The sequence below is a fragment of the Lactuca virosa genome, chromosome 4 (genome assembly GCF_052849685.1).
Source record: "Lactuca virosa cultivar CGN04683 chromosome 4, Lactuca_virosa_CGN04683_v6, whole genome shotgun sequence".
NCBI classification, from domain to species: Eukaryota; Viridiplantae; Streptophyta; class Magnoliopsida; order Asterales; family Asteraceae; genus Lactuca; species Lactuca virosa.
This window is the reverse complement of record NC_136429.1, coordinates 310,312,632-310,332,519: the sequence shown is the minus strand read 5'-3', so window position 1 is coordinate 310,332,519 and position 19,888 is coordinate 310,312,632. Positions and strand designations below refer to the sequence as shown.

Genomic DNA, 19,888 nt, shown 5'->3' with positions numbered 1-19,888 from the left:
CAATCATTGTATATTGAACCAAAATATAGTTATACAAAAGAAGATGTGACTCAACATAGCTCCATCTTCTCAAAAAGCTCGGGGAGTACCTGTGTATTATTTCCCTGAGAATACAAGTAATTTGAAAAGAGAGTATCAACATAAAGTTGAGTGAGTGCATAAGTGTTTATGTTTAAAGGATGTCTCTGTATCTTGTATATGTAACTTGTTCCAGAAAATCCTATATTTTTTGTTGTATCTGAAAAGTAGTTTTATTCCCATAAAACCGTTCTCTGTGTATTAATGTTTTGTATTTGTATTACTTTATGAAAACTTGTAACTGAGAGTGTGCCTGGCTCCACCATTTGTTATTGAAAACTGTATTGAACCATTGTATTTTGTATTCTGTAAACTGGTACTTTGAAGGTGTACTTTCGTTTAGTTGTTTATACACTAACGTATTGTTAATATCTTTTTAATGAGTTATTATAACCATACTATGACTGATGGCCTGAAACAAACGCTTTGTGGGAGTTTAAACTGGTGATAACAATTGCCACTCATCGGCTTGTAAGCCTGACTGTAGCTAGCAGCCTGAGTGCAGGGTTGTCAATCCCGATATAGATCTACACACACTTGTTTCAATCCCCGGCTGGAGATTCTAGTTATAATGTCAGGGCTTTTCCTATGTTGTCTAAAATGAATTAAACAACCTGAATTGAATGTCTCATAAAAAGCATATAAACGTTACATGTATATTAGTTATGAAAACCTAATCATTCTGAAATAAATGATTGACAGTATGTTCTTGACTTAGTATTCCGAACATGTATGTTCTTGAATCAAAACCCAATCATTCTGAAATAAATGATTGACAGTATGTTCTTGATTTAGTATTCCAAACATGTATTTGATAAGTGTAAACCTTGATTTGTTCTGTATCAAAACCCTAGTTTCTTGTAAGACTGTGTATTCTTGTATCATGAATTATTGTTCTATGTATAAATTATACATATTATAATTTATATGTGCTTTATGAATGTGTATATAACCTTGTTTGCATGTAATCCCTTGCTCATCATGTTACAAAGGTAGTTAAACTGATGAAATAACTATTATATTTATATACATATACAATTTTATATATAAGTAAAATTTAAACGACACTCGGACAAATAACCGGTACTATAAGCCCACATCCAAACAAGGAAAAGGACCCAAAATGAGTTATCAGTCGTAAGCCTTTTAAATCTTAGTTATATATATATATATATATATATATATATATATATATATATATATATATATATATATATATATATATATATATATATATATATATATATATATATATATATATATATATACAAACATGAATTTTGGGGAAAAATATAAGATGATAAAAGAGTTTAATGTTTTGAGTATTTTTAATGATTTAATGTTGTTTTATCATGATTTGAAATCATCATTTTATAACACAAAGTTCTTGTGTTATGCTTGTATTCCCCCCCCCCCCCCCTTAAAACAGTAGAAATTATGAAAATACAGGGGTATGTACTCACTTGATAGGTGGTGAATCGGACGGAGTTTCGTTTCACGAAAAGGAGTTTGTTTGTCGAGAAACCGGCTCAAATTGGGCAGAGTTTCGACAGGAAAGAGGTTACTTCTCGGGAATCTCGGGGCTTCGAGGCTTGCTTAGGGTTCGAGACTTGATACCGGGGCTTTAGGGGTTGTATGAGAGCTTATGGAAGTGAAAAGGGTGAATGTGTGTGAAATTTGGTGTGAAAAATGGGATTTCTTCGAAAGCCCTGGCATGGCTTTTATTGGCCGAGGGCTCGGTCCAATCAGCAGCTGCCACGTGCGAGGGTGACGTGGCATGCGAAATTGCCCGGTTTTTCCTATTTTTCTTTATTTTTGTGCCAAAACTTGCGAAAATCATAACTTTCGCATACGAGCTCCGTTTTTGGCGTTCTTTATATGCACGCGTAGGTAAAATCATACCCTACGACTTTTGTTTAGACTTTGTCGGCTAATTTTGACTTTATTTATAATATTATTATTTTAAACAGACCGGGACGGGAATCCGTTAAAAATTCATAACTTCTTCATCCGACGTCCGTTTTTGTCTGTCTTTTTACCGTTGTACTACTATCGACGAGACCTTCAATTCTCGTTTAGGTTGTGTCGGCTAAAAATCGCTCGATCTTTATTTCGAGTTTTTAGTTGTACACTACTATACTGAAACTTAGAAAAATCATAACTTCCTCATACGAAGTCATATTTTTCCGATCTTTTTATGAAAGTTCTCGGTTTAACATATAATACAACTTTCATTTAGATTGTTAAGGCTAAAAAGCCTTTTATTGAAAATTCAATTTTTACACTGAACAGTGCTTTGTCGGTTTTGTCGCGGATTTTCGATTGGTCATAACTTCTTCGTTATAACTCGGATTTTAGTGTTCTTTATGTTTTTGCAAACCTTGTTACAATCTCTATCACTTGGTTCATCCCAATCGAGATTGCTAAATAATTTATTTTTGAGGGTCAATTATGTAAATATGCACATTATGCTAAAATTTCTCTTTATTATCATAAAAAGAAATACACATTGACCTATACTATTACATAGGTTTGAAATAACGATTTGTTACATCGGCTCCAAGAACTCCAACGGAAATCCGACAATTCTTGGGCCTTGCAGGCTATTACCGAAGGTTCATACAGAACTTCTCAAAGATTGCCAAACCACTTACCGCCCTGACTCAGAACGGTGTAACCTACAACTGGGGAGAAAAGCAAGACGTTGCGTTTCAGACGTTGAAACAAGCCCTATGCAGCGCACCTATATTATCCCTGCCAGAAGGAACAGAAGACTTCGTGGTTTATTGCGACGCATCAAACCAAGGTTTGGGATGTGTCTTAATGCAACGAGGAAAGGTCATCGCATACGCCTCGAGACAACTCAAGAATTACGAAGTCAACTACACTACCCACGACTTAGAACTGGGAGCAGTCGTTTTCGCCCTAAAATCTGGAGGCACTATCTCTACGGCACGAAATGCACAATCTTCACCGATCATAAGAGCCTTTAGCACATTCTCAACCAAAAAGAACTCAACATGAGACAGAGACGATGGGTTGAACTACTAAGCGATTACGAATGCGAGATTTGTTATCATCCGGGAAAAGCTAATGTAGTAGCTGATGCCCTCAGTCGAAAGGAATACTCGGGCCGCCGAGTGAAATCCTTAACCATGACGATCCATTCACACCTGTCCACGCAAATCAAGGAAGCACAAGAGGAATCCTTGAAAACAGAAAACGTGGCTGGTGAATCTTTAAGAGGAATGGATAAGAATCTTGAAATCAAGGGTGACGGAGTTCGTTACTTCATGAATCGAATCTGGACACCGAAGTTTGGTGGGTTCAGAGACGTTGTCATGAATGAGGCTCATAAGACTCGATACTCCGTGCATCCCGGTTCAGAAAAGATGTATCTGGACCTCAAGAGATTGTATTGGTGGCCGAACATGAAAGCCGAAATTGCTGCCTATGTAGGCAAATGTCTGACTTACGCCAAAGTCAAAATAGAGTACCAAAAGCCCTCGGGATTGTTACAACAACCTGAAATACCTGAGTGGAAGTGGGAGCGGATAACCATGGATTTCATAACCAAGTTACCCAAAACAATGGGCGGACTTGACACCATTTGGGTGATCGTCGATAGATTAACCAAATCCGCGCACTTCCTACCAATAAAGGAAACTAGCAAAATGGAGAAACTAGCTCGAACTTACATCAGAGAGATTGTGCGACTGCATGGTGTACCAATATCCATTATCTCCGACAGAGATAGTAGATTCACCTCACGGTTCTGGCAGTCACTACAAAAATCTCTAGAGACGAGACTAGACATGAGTATCGCTTACCATCCACAAACCGACGGTTAGAGTGAGAGGACCATTCAAACCTTGGAAGATATTCTAAGAGCTTGTGTGATCGAATTTGGTGTGGCATGGGATACCCATTTACCACTAGTCGAGTTCTCGTACAACAATAGCTATCACACCAGCATCAAGGTTGCTCCATTTGAAGCCCTCTATGGTCGAAAGTGCAGATTACCTCTGTGTTGGGCTGAAGTGGGCGACACACAACTAGCTAAAGGACAAGTACCTGACAGCACTCTCACCGGCCCAGAAATTATAAGAGAAACGACCGAGAGGATTGTCCAAATCCGGGAACGACTAAAAGCTTCAAGAGACAGACAAAAGAGTTATGCGGACAAAAGACGGAAGCCCTTGGAATTTCAGGTTGGGGACCGAGTGTTATTGAAGGTCTCACCCTGGAAGGGACTAATACGTTTTGGAAAACGTGGGAAACTAAATCCAAGGTATATCGGACCATTCGAGATCCTTGCCAGGATCGGCCCGGTAGCGTACAAGCTTTGATTACCGCAGGAACTCAATAACATACACCCTACCTTTCATGTGTCAAACTTAAAGAAGTGTTTGTTCGACGAGACCCTCGTCGTCCCTCTGGACGAAATCGAAATCAATGAGAGTCTCCACTTTGTAGAAGAACCCGTAGAAATCATGGATAGGGAAATTAAAAGGACAAAACAAAGTTGCATACCCATTGTGAAGGTTCGCTGGAATGCAAAGCGAGGACCTGAATACACCTAGGAACGCGAAGATCAGATGAACCAAAAATACCCACACCTTTTCCCTAGTCCATAAATACTTATCTTAGAATAAATTCTGGGACAAAATTCTCTCTAACGGGGGGATAATGTGACAACCCGATATTTCAAGTCAATGTAATGACCTAAGTCAAGTATTGTAATCTATTTTGAGATAATAAAAATAGCATCAAAAATAAAATATTCTAAAGTTTCAATTTGGTTGCATAAAGTATTAGATATCGTAACAAGGTTTTCAGAAATATAAAGAACACAAAAATACGAGTTATAACGAAGAAGTTATGACCAATCGAAAAATCCGCTGAAAAACCGGAAAAACACTGTTAAGCGTAAAACAGAAATTCCAATAAAATACTTTTTAGCCTTAAGTATCTAAAAGAATGTTGTAGATATCATTAAACCGTGAACGTACATAAAAAGAACGTCCAAATCTGACTTCGTATGAAGAAGTTATGATTTTTCTAAGTTTCGGAGTAGCTGCAGACAGCTAAAAACTCGAAATAGAGATCGAGCGATATTTAGCCGACACGAATTAAATGAGAAGTGAAGCTCTCGACAATACTAATACAACGGTAAAAAGACTGACGAAAACGGACATCTGATGAAGAAGTTATGAATTTTTAACGGTCTTTTCCTGTCACGGCCTATTAAAAATAAATAATTAAAAATAAAGTCCAAATTTTCCAACAAAGTCTAAATGAAAGTTGTAGATTATGTTCTCACCTACGCGTGGATATAAATAACGTCAAAAACAGAGCTCGTATGCGAAAGTTATGCAATTTAGAAGATCGGGGCACACAAACCGAGAGGGAGTACGCCATAGCGTACGAGGTTACGCCCAGCGTACTCGGTACGCGGCCTCGGATTGGCCACGTCTCCCCCTACACCTCTAGCACGTGCCATCCGAGATGCGTTATCCGAAGAAGGCGTCATGCATGAAGTACGCACCGCGTAACTTCGGAGTACGCCCAGCGTACGCGCTGCGGACGCGTTACGCCCAACGTAACTTCGGAGTACGCCCAACGTACGAAGCTGCCTCCACCTCTATAAATAAGGATGCGAGGGTGCCGACTCCATTTGCTAATTTACACCATTTCTCTCCTACTTTTTCACTTCCGAGCCCCTCGAGACTACCCCGACGCCCCGGTTACGTATCGAAGTCCCGAAGAAGGTCCGAAGCTTTGAAATACCCGAGAAACTCACTTCCTTCCGGTCGAAGTGCTGCCCGAGAAAAGTCTCGTTTTCTTCAAATCACCACACTTTCCAGGTGAGTTCATACCCCTATATTTTCACGTTTTTACTACATTTTAGGGGGGTAATACAAGTGAAACGCAAGAAAAACTTATATTGCAAATCGTTACATACAGTTTCAAATACTTTATCTACATTTTGTGTATATATGTTAAATAAGTAAATAACGCTATCACAAATGTTTTACTTTACATGCAAGGTTGATAATACATTAAGGTTTATCATTCAAATGAAACACACTTTTGAAAAACTATAATAGGTATAGTTTACGAGATATTCATGATATTTTGCACTCTAAAAACACTATAGAAATGAAACACTTACATTTACAAGAAAAATGGACTTTTCATACGTATATCTATTTGATACAAACTTTTGTGAGATATTTAACTTCACGTACTTTCAAGTATGCATTTCAAGTCCTGTGTTATAAACCATAATCTCCTGTAGGGAAAGCGCGATACTTGTGTATAGATCTATACGGGATTGACAATCCCGCGCCTAAACTGTTAGCTACAGTTAGACCGGCAGGTCTGGGGTGACAAACGTCATATCATTTCAACGCCTGAAGAACGTTGTTACAGGCAGTCTGGATCATTAGCATGGTTATAAAACTCACACAAAGTACTAGAACATTTGATTTATGGGACTATCAAACGTCTTATTTGTTTATATATACATATATAAATCCACTTACACTATTTTAGATAGGGAAAATACTTATGCATTTTGGTTTTCGAATCATTTAAAACTACTACATATTTATGGAAAATATTGGATTTTCTAAGAAACCAACAAAGTCACTTTTACAGAAAGGCATACAACTTTAATACAAAAACGTTTATGAACTCACCAACTTAATTGTTGACACTTTTTCAAAACTACTTGTATTTCTCAGGGATTCAGTAATACAGGTATAACAACAGCTTTTGGGGAAGGAACGCTAAGGGGTCAAATTCCAAACTTATTATATCATCATAATGTAATTTCCTTTGAAACATGTAATACTACCAACAATGTAACTTTTTAAATTATATTTATGATGGTTGTGTTTGCTTTCTTTACTATGTACTCAACTGTTATGATACTACATGAAGTCATCCACCCTCGAACGATTCCGCCGTTCTGGTTTGGGGGTGTGACATTATCAAAACCTTCGGTGACAAATACCTGCGCAAACCTTCATTGAATGACACGAAACAACTATATGCGGCGCATGAAGATCGACATGGTGTTCCGAGTATGCTTGGACGCATTTATTGCATAAAGTGGATATGGAGAAATTGTCATGTGTCATGGAAAGGTCAATACACAAGTGGCCATCTTGGAGCGCCTTCGTTAGTATTAGAGGTTGTTGCTTCAGCAGACTTATGGATTTGGCATGCTTTTTTCGGAGTTGCGAGTTCTAACAACGATGTAAATGTTCTTGATCATTCACCAATATTTCAGGACCTTTTGACAGGAAAGGCACCGGATGCTCCTTTCAGAGTGAATGGCCATGAGTATAAGTTTAGGTATCACCTCACGGATGGAATATATCCACCATATTCCACGTTTGTGAAGGCGTTTCGACACCCGATAGAACCAAGAGACAAATTTTTGAAGAGAAGACAAAAAGGAGCACGTAAGGATGTGGAATGTGCTTTCGGAGTTCTGAAAACAAAATGATACATAGTTGATAATATGGCACGACCATATCACTTGGACACTCTACGAGATATTATGTCTGCATGTATCATAATACATAACATGGTAATTGAAGATAAAGGACAAAACATTGCGAAGTATTCTCTTACGGAACAAGGGACAACATAATACTTACATAGAGTCGTTGACATTCAAGACCAATGAAAAGACAAGCAACTTCGAGAAGACTTGGAAGATAATATCTACGATGGTACTGCAGATGAATAATTTAGGTTAAAAAATGTAATTGTTCTCATCTTTTTTTTTGGTTTTTAAGTTTTTAATTGTTTTCATCATTTGTTGAAATTTTTTTAATGTTGTTTTTAATATATGATTTAATAAAATTTTGTTTTTACTTTTTAAATGTTATTTTTAATTTATGATTTAATTTATATGATAATTATAAATATTATGACATAAATAAGAAAAAAAGAAATTGGACATATAGAAATTAAAAACATCAAAAAAATTAAAAAATAAAATAAAAAATAAACGGTGTTATCACATGTTATTTGGTGTTGCCCATTTTCATTTTTGGGTGTTATAACATCAATGTATGACAAGGATGAGGATGTGACACCTTTTGGGTGTGATAAAATTAATAACATAATACCCACACCACCCAACAGCCTTATAGGCTGGAGGGAGTGGTGCCACAAGAACCACACTTCCTCTTTTGACACGTAGGAGCCACAGAGAGGTTAGAGAAAAGAGCACAGAGAGAAACACACGTGAATGAAGAGAGAAAAAAAAAAAAAAAAAAAAAAGAGAGAGCGACCGTTTTTGGGAGATGCGCGCAAACCGCATCCAAAACCGGATAGGGCGCGGTGTTGTGGCATTGAGTGCGGCCAAATCCGCACTCCTCCCTTGAGCCTAATAACTTCAGGGACAAATGAGCAGTTATGAAAATGAGTGGGATCGTGGGTTGATTTATCCAAAGATCGTGGGTACTGCAATTTAGGGATTTAGGTTGTTTCATCCACAAGTTCTGGGGGGAGTTACAAAGATCCAAAGAAGTGGAGGAACTTGGGAGTGGGGGAACCATCAGCTGGTAGATCGTGGGGTGGAGCTGTGAATCAGTGGAACCATAAAAAAACTGTAATTTGAGACTTCACACGGCTGATTAATTCTCTAATCGCCTAGTTGTTGTTAGGGGTTGTTCATCACTTCTCTTGTAATTATCCGTTTTTTTCTTATCTATTTTATACTTTTACTTCCTACACTTTAACTTTTTTCAAAGATTCAGTGCATTTTTCTATCATGATAGTTTTCTAGGTTGTTATCATTGATTTACATGGGGATTGTTTGTTGTAGCTCTCTAGTTTCTGATGCATATATCATCAAATTTGCTCTTTTTGCTACACCTGGACATTATGCAATTATTATGGAGGCATGTATCATTGCATTTAAAGTTATAATCTGGTACACCTGGAGATTTTTATTTCAAATACAATCTGGTACAAGTACTTTCCTCTGACTTTAGTCAAGAAAACTTTGAGGGTTTACCTTCATCACAACAATTTAAACACTCATAAAATCCGCATCACAGTCTTCAGATTTCATCTCCTTCTATTTTTGTTAATCTTTCATCCTAATAGAATATAAAGCAATCAATCAAACTCAGATTCATTGCTGTTCATAGTTATTTGATTCTAACAAGTGAGAAACTAAAACTACTCAGTGGCATTTAAGGTAATTATGCCAAAGATGGAGGAAGTTTCCCCTGAAGGAATGATGAGATCATTTGCAATGCTCTTTCTGGCTGGTAGCTTGGAACTAAATGCCCTGCTCCTCTTACTGTGGTAAGTACAACTCCTTTGTAGCCTACCACATATCCTCCAACCTATAACATTTTTATCATCAACTACTTTGCATTTATACATTTATTTCATGAACATGTATACTGTTATTCAATGTGATTTCAGTTTTAAATATCATGTACCTCTTTGTTATAGTACCATGGTCTCCAAGCAATCTCTACCGGAAGTTTCAACTTATTTATAGAGTACCTTGAAGATGTTACTGGGACCCGTCCATCCGTGTCACCACTGCCAATTCATTATAAATCAAATGTAAGTTTCTGTTGTGTATAGACCATGCTAAGTTGGATGGTAGAGTAGGTGAACTTAACGTGTATATCCAAACACTAATTCCATTTTCAATAAGTTGAGTGATAGTAGGCAAAATGGTTGTTGGGCTGTCTGTCCATCCAACACCGCTATACAAAAAATCAGGGGTTATATGCAAGAAATAACAACATACTTTCATTGATATGTTTATTATGGAATCCTAGTTTTTGTGAAAAAGGTACCCGCAATGTGACCATGATGTATTTCGGGCATGAAGAGCTTCTTGCACGTCTGCTCGATTTAGATATGAGTCAACATAATCATCAGAGCAAGGATCAAAGGTCTTGACCTAGTTCAACACATCATATGTATTTCAATTAGATTTAATAATTGGTTTTATGGTCGAATAATTATAGGCTAAATGAAAGAAATAGCAACGTAATTTTGTTAATTTGTTAATTGTAGCATCCTACTTATATTTCAACCTTTCACAACAATATAATTTGGAAAATCTACCCAATTATTGTGATGCCATCTAAATAAAAATCAATTTCCATTGCTATAATTGGGTAGATTTTCTAAACTTCAATGTCATCATGAAAAATAAACTGAATGTAGATTGCTATAAATAGGTAAATCTTAATAAGAAAAAAGATTTGAAATTACAATGTTGTGTGAACAACAGTAATACGCTACGATAAAACAAGTGAGCAAAATATGTCGCTATTTCTTCCATTATCCCTTAATTAAAAGAGTAGGATATATTTTATTATTATAGAATCAGAGACTTACAGATCCGGTGGTTCCAGATTTTTGTGTAGTATCATCACAAAATGGTGCATAAATGTTGTAAATATCAATTCCACCGTATTCACCGTTTCCCTGGCTTTGATACTTGTAGCACTCTTCTGAGAAGTTCCCAGTAACATAGTCACAGTACTTGTTGATACCTTCATTTGTCTCATCAGAGTTTAGGGCATGTGTCCAATAGTAGTCATACATCCCTTCATAAGATGTATTGTCATCAATCCAAGCATTCCCAATCTACACAATCACAAGACATACACATTTGGTATTAGTCCTTACGTGGCATAGTACACACGATAGATGACAAGGATGATAACGGCATTTATGTCTTTTGCACAAACAAGTGATCAAGAGTGAGTCCTTGTCCCGCCTTTTAGTGTGGAACAAAAGGAGTACAACCTGTCCTGTCATGTACTGTCATGTCAGTACGATAATTACTTACTGCAATCCCACGAAGATTAACGACTGTTCCGTTAGTTTTCTTGTTTTCTGAGAGAATGAGGGATGCGAGTTGAGGTACATAGTGACCTGCATAGCTTTCACCTGTAATAAAGAAATCTCGGGTTTTGTATTCAGGGAATCTTTCAAGCCAGTTGATGAGGAAAGTGTATGAGTCTTTCGCTGTTTGCTTGTCTCCTGTCGTGTAGTCAGATGATCTATTCGAATACGAGAACCCAACTCCAGCAGGCGATTCCAAAAATAGTACATTAGCCGCTGTCAAAATTTTCAGTATTTAGGCTTTCACATTGTATTCACAGAAACAGGATATGTAACTGGGACAAAATGAAATTATTTGAAATGTACTCGCTTTTGTATGTGAAAAAGACATGAATGCCCTCATCAATTTTTGTTACCATTGTTCCATGCATAGTCATTGCGGTAGAGTGTTTTCCCATCACTGTTGACTCGGAAGGGTCCAAGTTCTTCCATGGCTCCGTATCCAAATGACGAGCATCCTGGCCCTGTATAATACCATCATTACTAGTTTTACATTATTTTAAGTCGGTTTTTGTGTGAAAATAATGCGTTATTGTTTTGTTTTTTCACATAGACTTTTATCATAATAGATGCATTACCTCCATTGAGCCATAGGACAAGAGGTTTGGTTGAAGAATTGTGAGGTGATTCAGCAAAGTAATAAAACAACGCCCTTCCTGCTTTTGAATCGACTGTTACATAGCCTGAATAATGATCAAAATCGACTTGTGGTTGGCCTGGCAACTTGTCAATCATATCTTCTTCCTTTGACCCTTGTTGAGGGACAATAGAAAGTGGAGATAAGTTTGATGTATCTTCTTCTGTCCATGGTTTGACATGTGGCGGATTCTCTGATCTTCTTGACTCGATCAATTTGTTGAGGTTGGTGATCTGGTTATCCTTTCTTGCAACACAGAAACCCAGAAAATAAAGTGAAAAAACTAACAACAAATAATAAGAAATGTGGTTCATTTTAGATATTGGCATAGAAGAAGCTGTATCAGGCATATATGTTATTATGTGTGTTGTGTCTCTCTTTATATATTGTGAGAGAAGAAGCATGGTTGAAGAATTCTTTGCAGCTGGTTGTGTGCTGTTGTAAGTTGTAACGTCATTTACTATGCTCATTTGTCTTGCTCTTTGGAACCTCTTGAAGAACAAACGGTAGTTGGTTGTAAACTCCCCATTGAACCAATTCATGAAAAATTAAAGTCGGATTTTCAAGGACAATGCTAAAAAACGATTATGTTATTTACTTTTTTTTGTATCTATTAAAATCATTATATTTTCTGATTTTGGTTAAATTAGTGTTTAGCAGCCGGATAAGCCAAGAATATGTTTGTTTCAGCATTTATTTATAATATCTCTTTATGAATAGAGACGTCTTTTTTTCCTCTATTTCATTTTTCTAAATTTTACTTGGTATTTTACCTATCCGGGCTGGGTGCATGTGCTTTATGTATATTTCTTCAAAAACATATTTGCAATTTTTTTGCTTTCTTGAGTCAGAGACAACACATGGTTTTATCTTCAGGGCACCTTTTATTTTAACCTGTTTGCCTTATTTATGTTTCAAATTTTATTTGTTTATATGATTTGTACAAAAAAAATATGCTATATAACCATCATCCCTATTTTTTTTATTTTTTATTTTTTTTATTTCTTGTTTCCAATTCGAAGTACCTTCTTCCTGAGAGCACATCACTAAGTGAGGGAGTACATCACAAGAACAATTTTCATTTTTTCACCCTCTACAAATGTAGCAATACCATGAGAAGTAAATTTTTTTTTTTTTTTTGATAATTTCAACTTTTGTTAATCCAAATCATATGCTGTAAATGACCCTTTATCATTTGTGAAAGATGGAGGAATTAAGTTTTCCTTGAAGGAATGATGAGATCATTAGCAATGCTAATGCTCTTTTTGGCTGGTAGCTTGGGACTGTATTGCGCCTGATCTTACTATGGTAAGTACAACTCCTTTATAGCCTACCACATATCCTCCAACCTATCATTTTTTAACATTAACTTATTAGATTTGGATATTATAATCTTTTATTTATTTTTTGCCAACACCGATGCTGTTACATCTTTCTTATAGTACCCTGGTCGCCAAGGAGTCACTACTCGAAGCTTTAGTTTGTCTACAACAGTGTACTTTGAGGATGTTACTAGGACCCGTGCATCCATGTGACCACTACCAATTCATTATAAATCAAATGTAACTTTTGTGTGACATGCTAACTTGTGCCTTGTTTCTTTTTTTTTTCTCCCTGTGAAATGTTGTCTGGATAAATGATGGTGTAAAATACGACTAGGGACAAATTTGTAAAAAGTTAGGAGTTTTGCATCCAAGATTTAGTTAAGTGTAGACTAGTTCGACTTACCTGTATATCCAGACATTAATACAATTTTCAATAAGATGAGTGATAGTAGGAAAAGTTCTTGTTGGGCTGTTTGTCCATGTAACAATACTATGGCACATAAATCACGGGTTACATGCAAGAAAAATTATCGTACTTTCCTTGCTATGTTTGTTATAGCATCCTAGTTTTAGAGGACAAAAGTACATGCAATGTGTCCATGAGATATTCCGGGCGTGAAGAGCACCTTGCACCTTTCAGATGAGAAAACATAATCATCAGTGCAAGGATCAAAGTTCTGGACCTAATTCAAAACATCATGTCTTCACAATGTAGCTCAATCATATTTTACTAAGTGCTTGTATGGCCGACTAATTATAGAGTTAAATGCGGAAAAAGCATTGTACTTCCATTATTGTTCACTATAGCATCCTAGTTTCATTTCTTCATATACAAGATTGTACTTATGAAAAATCTACCTAGTTATAGCACTATCATTCAAATGCAAAGCTGCAAAGCTATTTCCACTGCTCTAATTGGGTAGATTTTCGAAAGTACAATATCTTTTTAAAAAAGAATAGAAATTACAATGTGACAATTTGGTAGGATATTCAAAGCACAATGCGCTAATAAGAAAAAAAACGAAAGTACATTGTTGTAATAGACAGAAATGAGAATAGTAGGTTAAATAAAGAAATAAATAAAGTAATTGCTATTTCTTTCATTTAGCACTAAACTAAATGAGTATGATACTTTGCATCCTTTTTTATTATTATATAAATTGTGTTGCATGCTATATGTTCTATATTTTATGGAATAAGATACCTACATAACCTTATTCTTACATAGCCACTGGATTAAGGTTTTGTAGTAGTTTCTTAGTAGTGTGTCACAGAGTGGTGCATAGACATTGTAGAAATCAATTTCACCCGCCAATATGGGACAAACCTACATCACTACAAGAAAAAGGGGTACCAGAGATTGACATATTCAGTCTTTGATGGTTAGTAATCAGTCTCTAATGAGAATCAGGGACTGATTTCGCTAGTCCTAAGCTAGTCCCAGAAACCTAGTCCTAGATAGTGTTTTTTTTTATATTTGGGACTGAAAATCAGTCCTTAATATGTAATAGTATCAAAGACAGATAATCAGTCCCTCATAATATCAAATTCAGTCTTAAATGTGTTTTCTTTAAATCCACGATTTCATATAAGATCAGTCCCTGATAATAACTTTTGGGGACTAAAAATCAGTCTTACATACTATATCATTCAGTCTCCAATACGCTTCATTAAAATCCTTACTCAAGTCATATCAGTCCCTGATAATATCTATTTAATACTGAATATCAGTCTCAAATGGTATCATCTTCTGTCTCTAACTAGATTTTTATTGATTGAATATCAGTCTCATATACACTTTCATTTGGTCCCTAACCCGATTTTTAGTTACCGAATGTCAGTCTCAGATACATTTTAATTCAACCCCTAACCAGATTTTTCAGTAACTGAATGCCAGTCTCAGATACAATGACATTTGCTCCCTAACCTGATTTTCTAGTGACTGAATATTAGTCTCAAATATAATGACATTTGGTCCCTAACCTGCTATAGTTTTAAACCAAAGTTTAGTCTTAAACTAACATTTATAGTGACTAATATAAACAATGCGCTTGTTAATACACCAAATGAACTAGTACTAGATAATTAAACCATAATTTAGACATATCCAAATTTAAAACAACAAACAAAAATGTCTAAGAAACTAGTCAATAACTAAACCATAAGTGAAAGAAGTATTGGATTAGTGTCTAAGCCCGTAACTATATTTGGTAAGTACTTGACCCGATTGTGCATGGTCCTTTTGGGTTGCCTTCACCAAAGCAACATGATAGGATGATTTATTAAGTGAGAGGTTGTTATGGTTTATTAACATATTATATGAATAATATATTAAAAGAGAAATCATATAATTTAATTAGTATTAGACAAGAATTAATTAAGAATTAATTCTGTGACTAAAAGACATTAATTAAATAACGGGGACTTAAACTGTAAAATGTGTGATAGTTGAGTATTGGGCTGAGAAGGCTTATGGACTAAGGCTTGGACGAAATTAAGGATGTGTCCATCCTAATTTCGGCCATAGAGGCCCTATTCCAGAAGCTTCCTTGGACTGCTTAAGGCCTAAGCTATCTATTAGGGTTTTGACTGAAACCCTAGCAGCACCAGTATAAATAAGACCCTAGGGCATTCAATTTTCGGCCACTGGAAATCCTAGCAGCACCAGTATAAATAAGACCCTAGGGCATCTAATTTTCGGCCACTGAAAACCCTAAGAGCATTCACAGCCGAAATTGTGCCATTCCCTCTATCTCAATTAGCATCCTCTTGCTTGTCGTGTTTGTAAGCCATTAGAGGAGTGACATTTGTGACTCTAAGCTCCAAGACAAGAAGATTCAATCCATTGTATAAGAGGTAATCATCTAGATCTGATTTCTTATGTTAATTTCGAAATATGCATGCTAGATCTAGGGTTTATAAGTCTTGGATGAATTGCATGTACAATAGAGAAACCTAGATCCAAGCTTTAGGGTTTGCATGAACGCATATGATGTTGTTTTGGATCAAACCCATCAGTGGTATCAGAGCCTTGATTGGTTTCTATTGTATTTGATGCCTAGTATTTCATTCATGCTTTGAAAATTTGATTTTTGGCCATCTGTCAGAAGAACTCGTCGAATCCCAATGAGGAACTCGACGAGTTCACATTGGGAACTCGGCGAGTTTTAGTTGTCAGAGAGGATATCTCGGGATTTCTTGCTGTTTTGCTATATGATAATTACTAAAACTGTGTTTAACAAATAAAATCCGATTTTTATTGCTTCTATATGATTATTCTTACCAAAACAAAAGATAATTACCAATTAATTAAATAATAAATTCCTTATATGATAAAATTTGATTATTTGATTTATTTGATGAATTATCTTGTGATTAAAATAGAATAGATCAGATTTAGATAATCATTAAATTAAATGTTTAATTTAAATTATTTGCCATTTGATCCTATGTGTTGTGAAAAGTTCAAAACTTGCCCTGAAGTTTTGAAATTTAAATTTTGATTAAAAGTTTAATTTGAATTATTTAAATTTCAAACCCTAGAATTCTACAAGTTTAAAATTCAACCTTATACTTTATTTATTATAAGATTAATATAAGGTTGAATTTTAAACTTGTAGAATTCTAGGGTTTGAATTTAAATAATTCAAATATATATATATATATATATATATATATATATATATATATATATATATATATATATATATATATATATATATGTCTAACATAAATAATAGTCTTACCGTTAGTAGGCCTCATTCACGAAGCTGGTCTATAAGGGGTGTTTAAGGAAGCGGCCTGTAAAATGACCATCATTGGGTATCCACTCTTACCCACCGCACCCTTGACTAGTGGAGGGTCGTTAGCCGAACGGGTAGGATAGGGCAAACATTTCCTCATTAAAACTATAATGAACTTATAAAGTAACTAAATTTTTTAAAAAAAAAAACTCAATCCTAGTTACTTTAGGCAAAAGTGAATTGATGCAATTCCATGAAATTACACTCTGTACCCTTGCTAAGACGTTAGTGGAGCGTGTGTGGTTAACCGGCACACTAATTGGGCTCTAAGCAAATGTGGCAAAGGGTGACTCGATGTTTGTCATAGTTCGATGGAGCGTGTGTGGTTAACCGACACGTCGAATAGGTGACTGTAACATTGGGGGCACCATGTATATTTGCATGGTTATTCACACCCGCTTTGTGATCCTCGGCATCCCAGTCACAAACTTCAGGGGCATATCGAGATTTAAACATGCCATTGAAAGGTTCAGTGAATCTCAAAAGATCTAGGAGTTTTCAATACATTTAAAACTTATCCTTAATTTGTTTTTCATGGTGGAAATTAGTGAATCGTCATTCACTTACCTTCAAATTATTTGCTAGTTAGATTACGGCATCCCTCTTCTAATTTGTAAATAATGTTGTTGGATCCTAGCCCTAATTTCTCATTTGGGTGTTTAATTGGGGATTCTTATCTAATCAAACTTTGTCTCTTTTCTATTTCAGATGTCGAACATGAACAACGCTTCCGACTCAAATTCCGCTGGCTCGTTCTCACTCATGAACTTGTGTGGGAGAGTGATCTTTGATGGGTCCAATTTCAATGATTGGATCCGCAACATCCGAATGGTCACTCGTTATGAGGACAAAGAGTATGTACTCAATGAGAAGCTGAAGGAAATCAACATCAACACTGCCTCTGCTGAAGAAATCACTGCCTTTGAGGCCTACGAGCGTGATGCCACGAAAGTTCATTGCATCATGCTGGCGACTATGACTGCAGAACTCCAGAAGTCCTATGAGGACATGTACCCCTATGAGATGCATCAAGATCTGCTGGACCGGTACCACCAGAGCGCTAGGCAAGAAAGGTACAAGATCATCACTTCGATGATCACTGCCAAAATGAGTAATGGAGAGTCCCGTACTGCTCATCTGCAAAAGATGCAAACGTATGTTGATCGCCTGCTAAAGTTAAATGTTAACTTTGATGAAGAGCTGGCAATTGACATCATCCTTCACTCCTTGCCTCCCTGCTACAACCAGTTCTGCATGACCTACCACATGAACAAGGAGGATGCCTCTTTGAGCAAGCTTCAGGGCTTATTAAGGACTGCTGAGAGCAACCTCAAAGATAAATATGTTGCATCAACTCCAACTCCTGTTGCTGCCCCAGTCTTGGCAATTGGGCAAGGAAAGGGTAAGAAGAGGAAGGCTCCCTCAAAGGGCCACCATAAAGGAAAGTCCCATGATGGTACCTCTTTTAGTGGAACCAAAGTTGGTTCTGCTAAACCCAACTCCAACCCCAAGGAGGCAGAGTGCCACCACTACCACGAAATAGGGCATTGGAAACGAAGCTGCCCGAAATATCTGCAAGATATCAAGGATGGAAATATCAAGCCGTCCTACGTAGGTATTTACACTATTAAATCTAATGATTCATCGCATGCTATTTCTTGGGTACTTGATACAGGATGTGGGTTTCACATTTGTTCTGAGTTGCAGGGCCTAAGAAGAAATAGGGATGTGGAGCATGGGAAGATAAACTTGATCATGGGTGTAAGGTCCTAAAACGGATCTTTACCAATGATCAAGCAATCAATCAATCAAAAGAAACTAGAATACGAGAAAGAAGAAGAGAAATCAAGCTTGCACATGTTTATTACTGAAAAACATCTGGTACAACTCGATATACTTGACCATGAACTCTGTGGCATCAACAACCAACAATGACCTAGACAACCTCAATATATAGTGGACTTGGGCCGAAAACAGGGTTTACGGCCGTAAACAGGCTTACGGCCGTAAACTCACTACAGGGTCGTAAACACTCAAACAACCTACTAAACCACATTAAAGACTCAAAAGAACTATTACAATGAAAGCCTAGACCAAACCACTAACTGGACCCTTCAATCTCCCCCTTGGTTTGGTGCTAGCTTGGACTCAATCTTTATCAACCACCATCATATCTGACTTCCCCATTGCCCCATTCAACATCTTCTTGTTAATGATCTCAGCAACCATAGTTGTGTACTCTTTCGCAGCAGGCTCAAAAATATCTTCAGCAACCTTAATCCGATGTAGGTTCAGCTGATGAATATCCCACCTCCCAAATTGAAGCAAATCTCTTTTGTCATATAAACGTATGAATCCATCTTAAAGATTGATGACAGCAAAGGCTGTAGTTTCATCAACCACCCAATAATGCATGGACTTTAAAGATCCATCTGGATGATTCTGAAGTACAGGAATTTGTTTCACTTGATCGGTAGCAGGCCACATCACAGATCGAAGAGGTTGATTGGTTTTAGGATCAATTACACTTGGGTATATCTTAATAAGCGACTCTACAGTCTTCATTGAAGGAAAACCCTTAAGCACTTGATCCTCCAAGAAATGCTTGAATTGTGTAGCCTTGGGATTTTGAGAGGGATTTGCAAAAGGAGCCTTTGATAACTCTGAAAGATCAACCCTGGTCTAGGAGTGGAAGTCATGTACATCTTTATACAATTCTGTGTTGCCACTCTTCCGTCTCACGATCCACATATTCAAAGTATCGTGAAATCCCCATGAGATGATCCCTGACCTATCACCATATACATCCCTGAAGGGATTCTCTCCAAGATCTGTAACAGTGATATTAGGTTGATGCCCAGGAGCATTTTGATCCGAGCTTCTTTTAAACAGCAGTTGACCTTTCTCAGCTGCTTTGGCTAACTTGGCACGTTTTAGAGCTGCCACATTTGGAGCTTGAGCTGGTTCCTTATCAAATCGATCCACAATTCGAGTAGTTTGAGCAGAAGCTGGAACAACGGGGGCATCTTGATTGGGGATATAAATTCTAGGCTCATCGACCGACGACTTGAACTTATCTCCAAGTTCTTCTTCTAACTTCTTCTTGAAGTCGTAGTAACTGGCAGCCAACAGAC

The 19,888-nt window shown here is 36.7% G+C and overlaps 1 protein-coding gene and 1 long non-coding RNA gene across 7 annotated transcripts; one reads left to right on the top strand and one right to left on the bottom strand.

The window, feature by feature from the left end:
- The first annotated feature begins 8,353 nt into the window (after positions 1–8,353).
- Positions 8,354–12,257, top strand: LOC145108471 (uncharacterized). 6 transcript variants are annotated; one of them, XR_013708290.1, is made up of 4 exons: positions 8,354–8,789; positions 9,308–9,417; positions 9,571–10,025; positions 11,559–12,257. It is a non-coding gene; the product is annotated as an uncharacterized LOC145108471 (long non-coding RNA). The 6 variants fall into 6 exon arrangements; XR_013708289.1 differs by lacking the exon at positions 11,559–12,257 and adding an exon at positions 11,068–11,344; XR_013708291.1 differs by lacking the exon at positions 11,559–12,257 and having other exon boundaries at positions 8,355–8,789; positions 9,571–9,687; positions 9,923–11,344.
- Positions 9,041–12,218, bottom strand: LOC145108469 (serine carboxypeptidase 1-like). Its single transcript, XM_079045494.1, has 8 exons — positions 11,568–12,218; positions 11,346–11,453; positions 10,934–11,205; positions 10,477–10,728; positions 9,927–10,033; positions 9,747–9,833; positions 9,558–9,663; positions 9,041–9,458 (listed from the first exon to the last, which is right to left on the bottom strand). The coding sequence occupies exons 1-8, from the start codon at positions 12,166–12,168 to the stop codon at positions 9,312–9,314; spliced, it is 1,680 nt and encodes a 559-aa protein (XP_078901620.1). The 5' UTR covers positions 12,169–12,218; the 3' UTR covers positions 9,041–9,311.
- Positions 12,258–19,888: the final 7,631 nt, after the last annotated feature.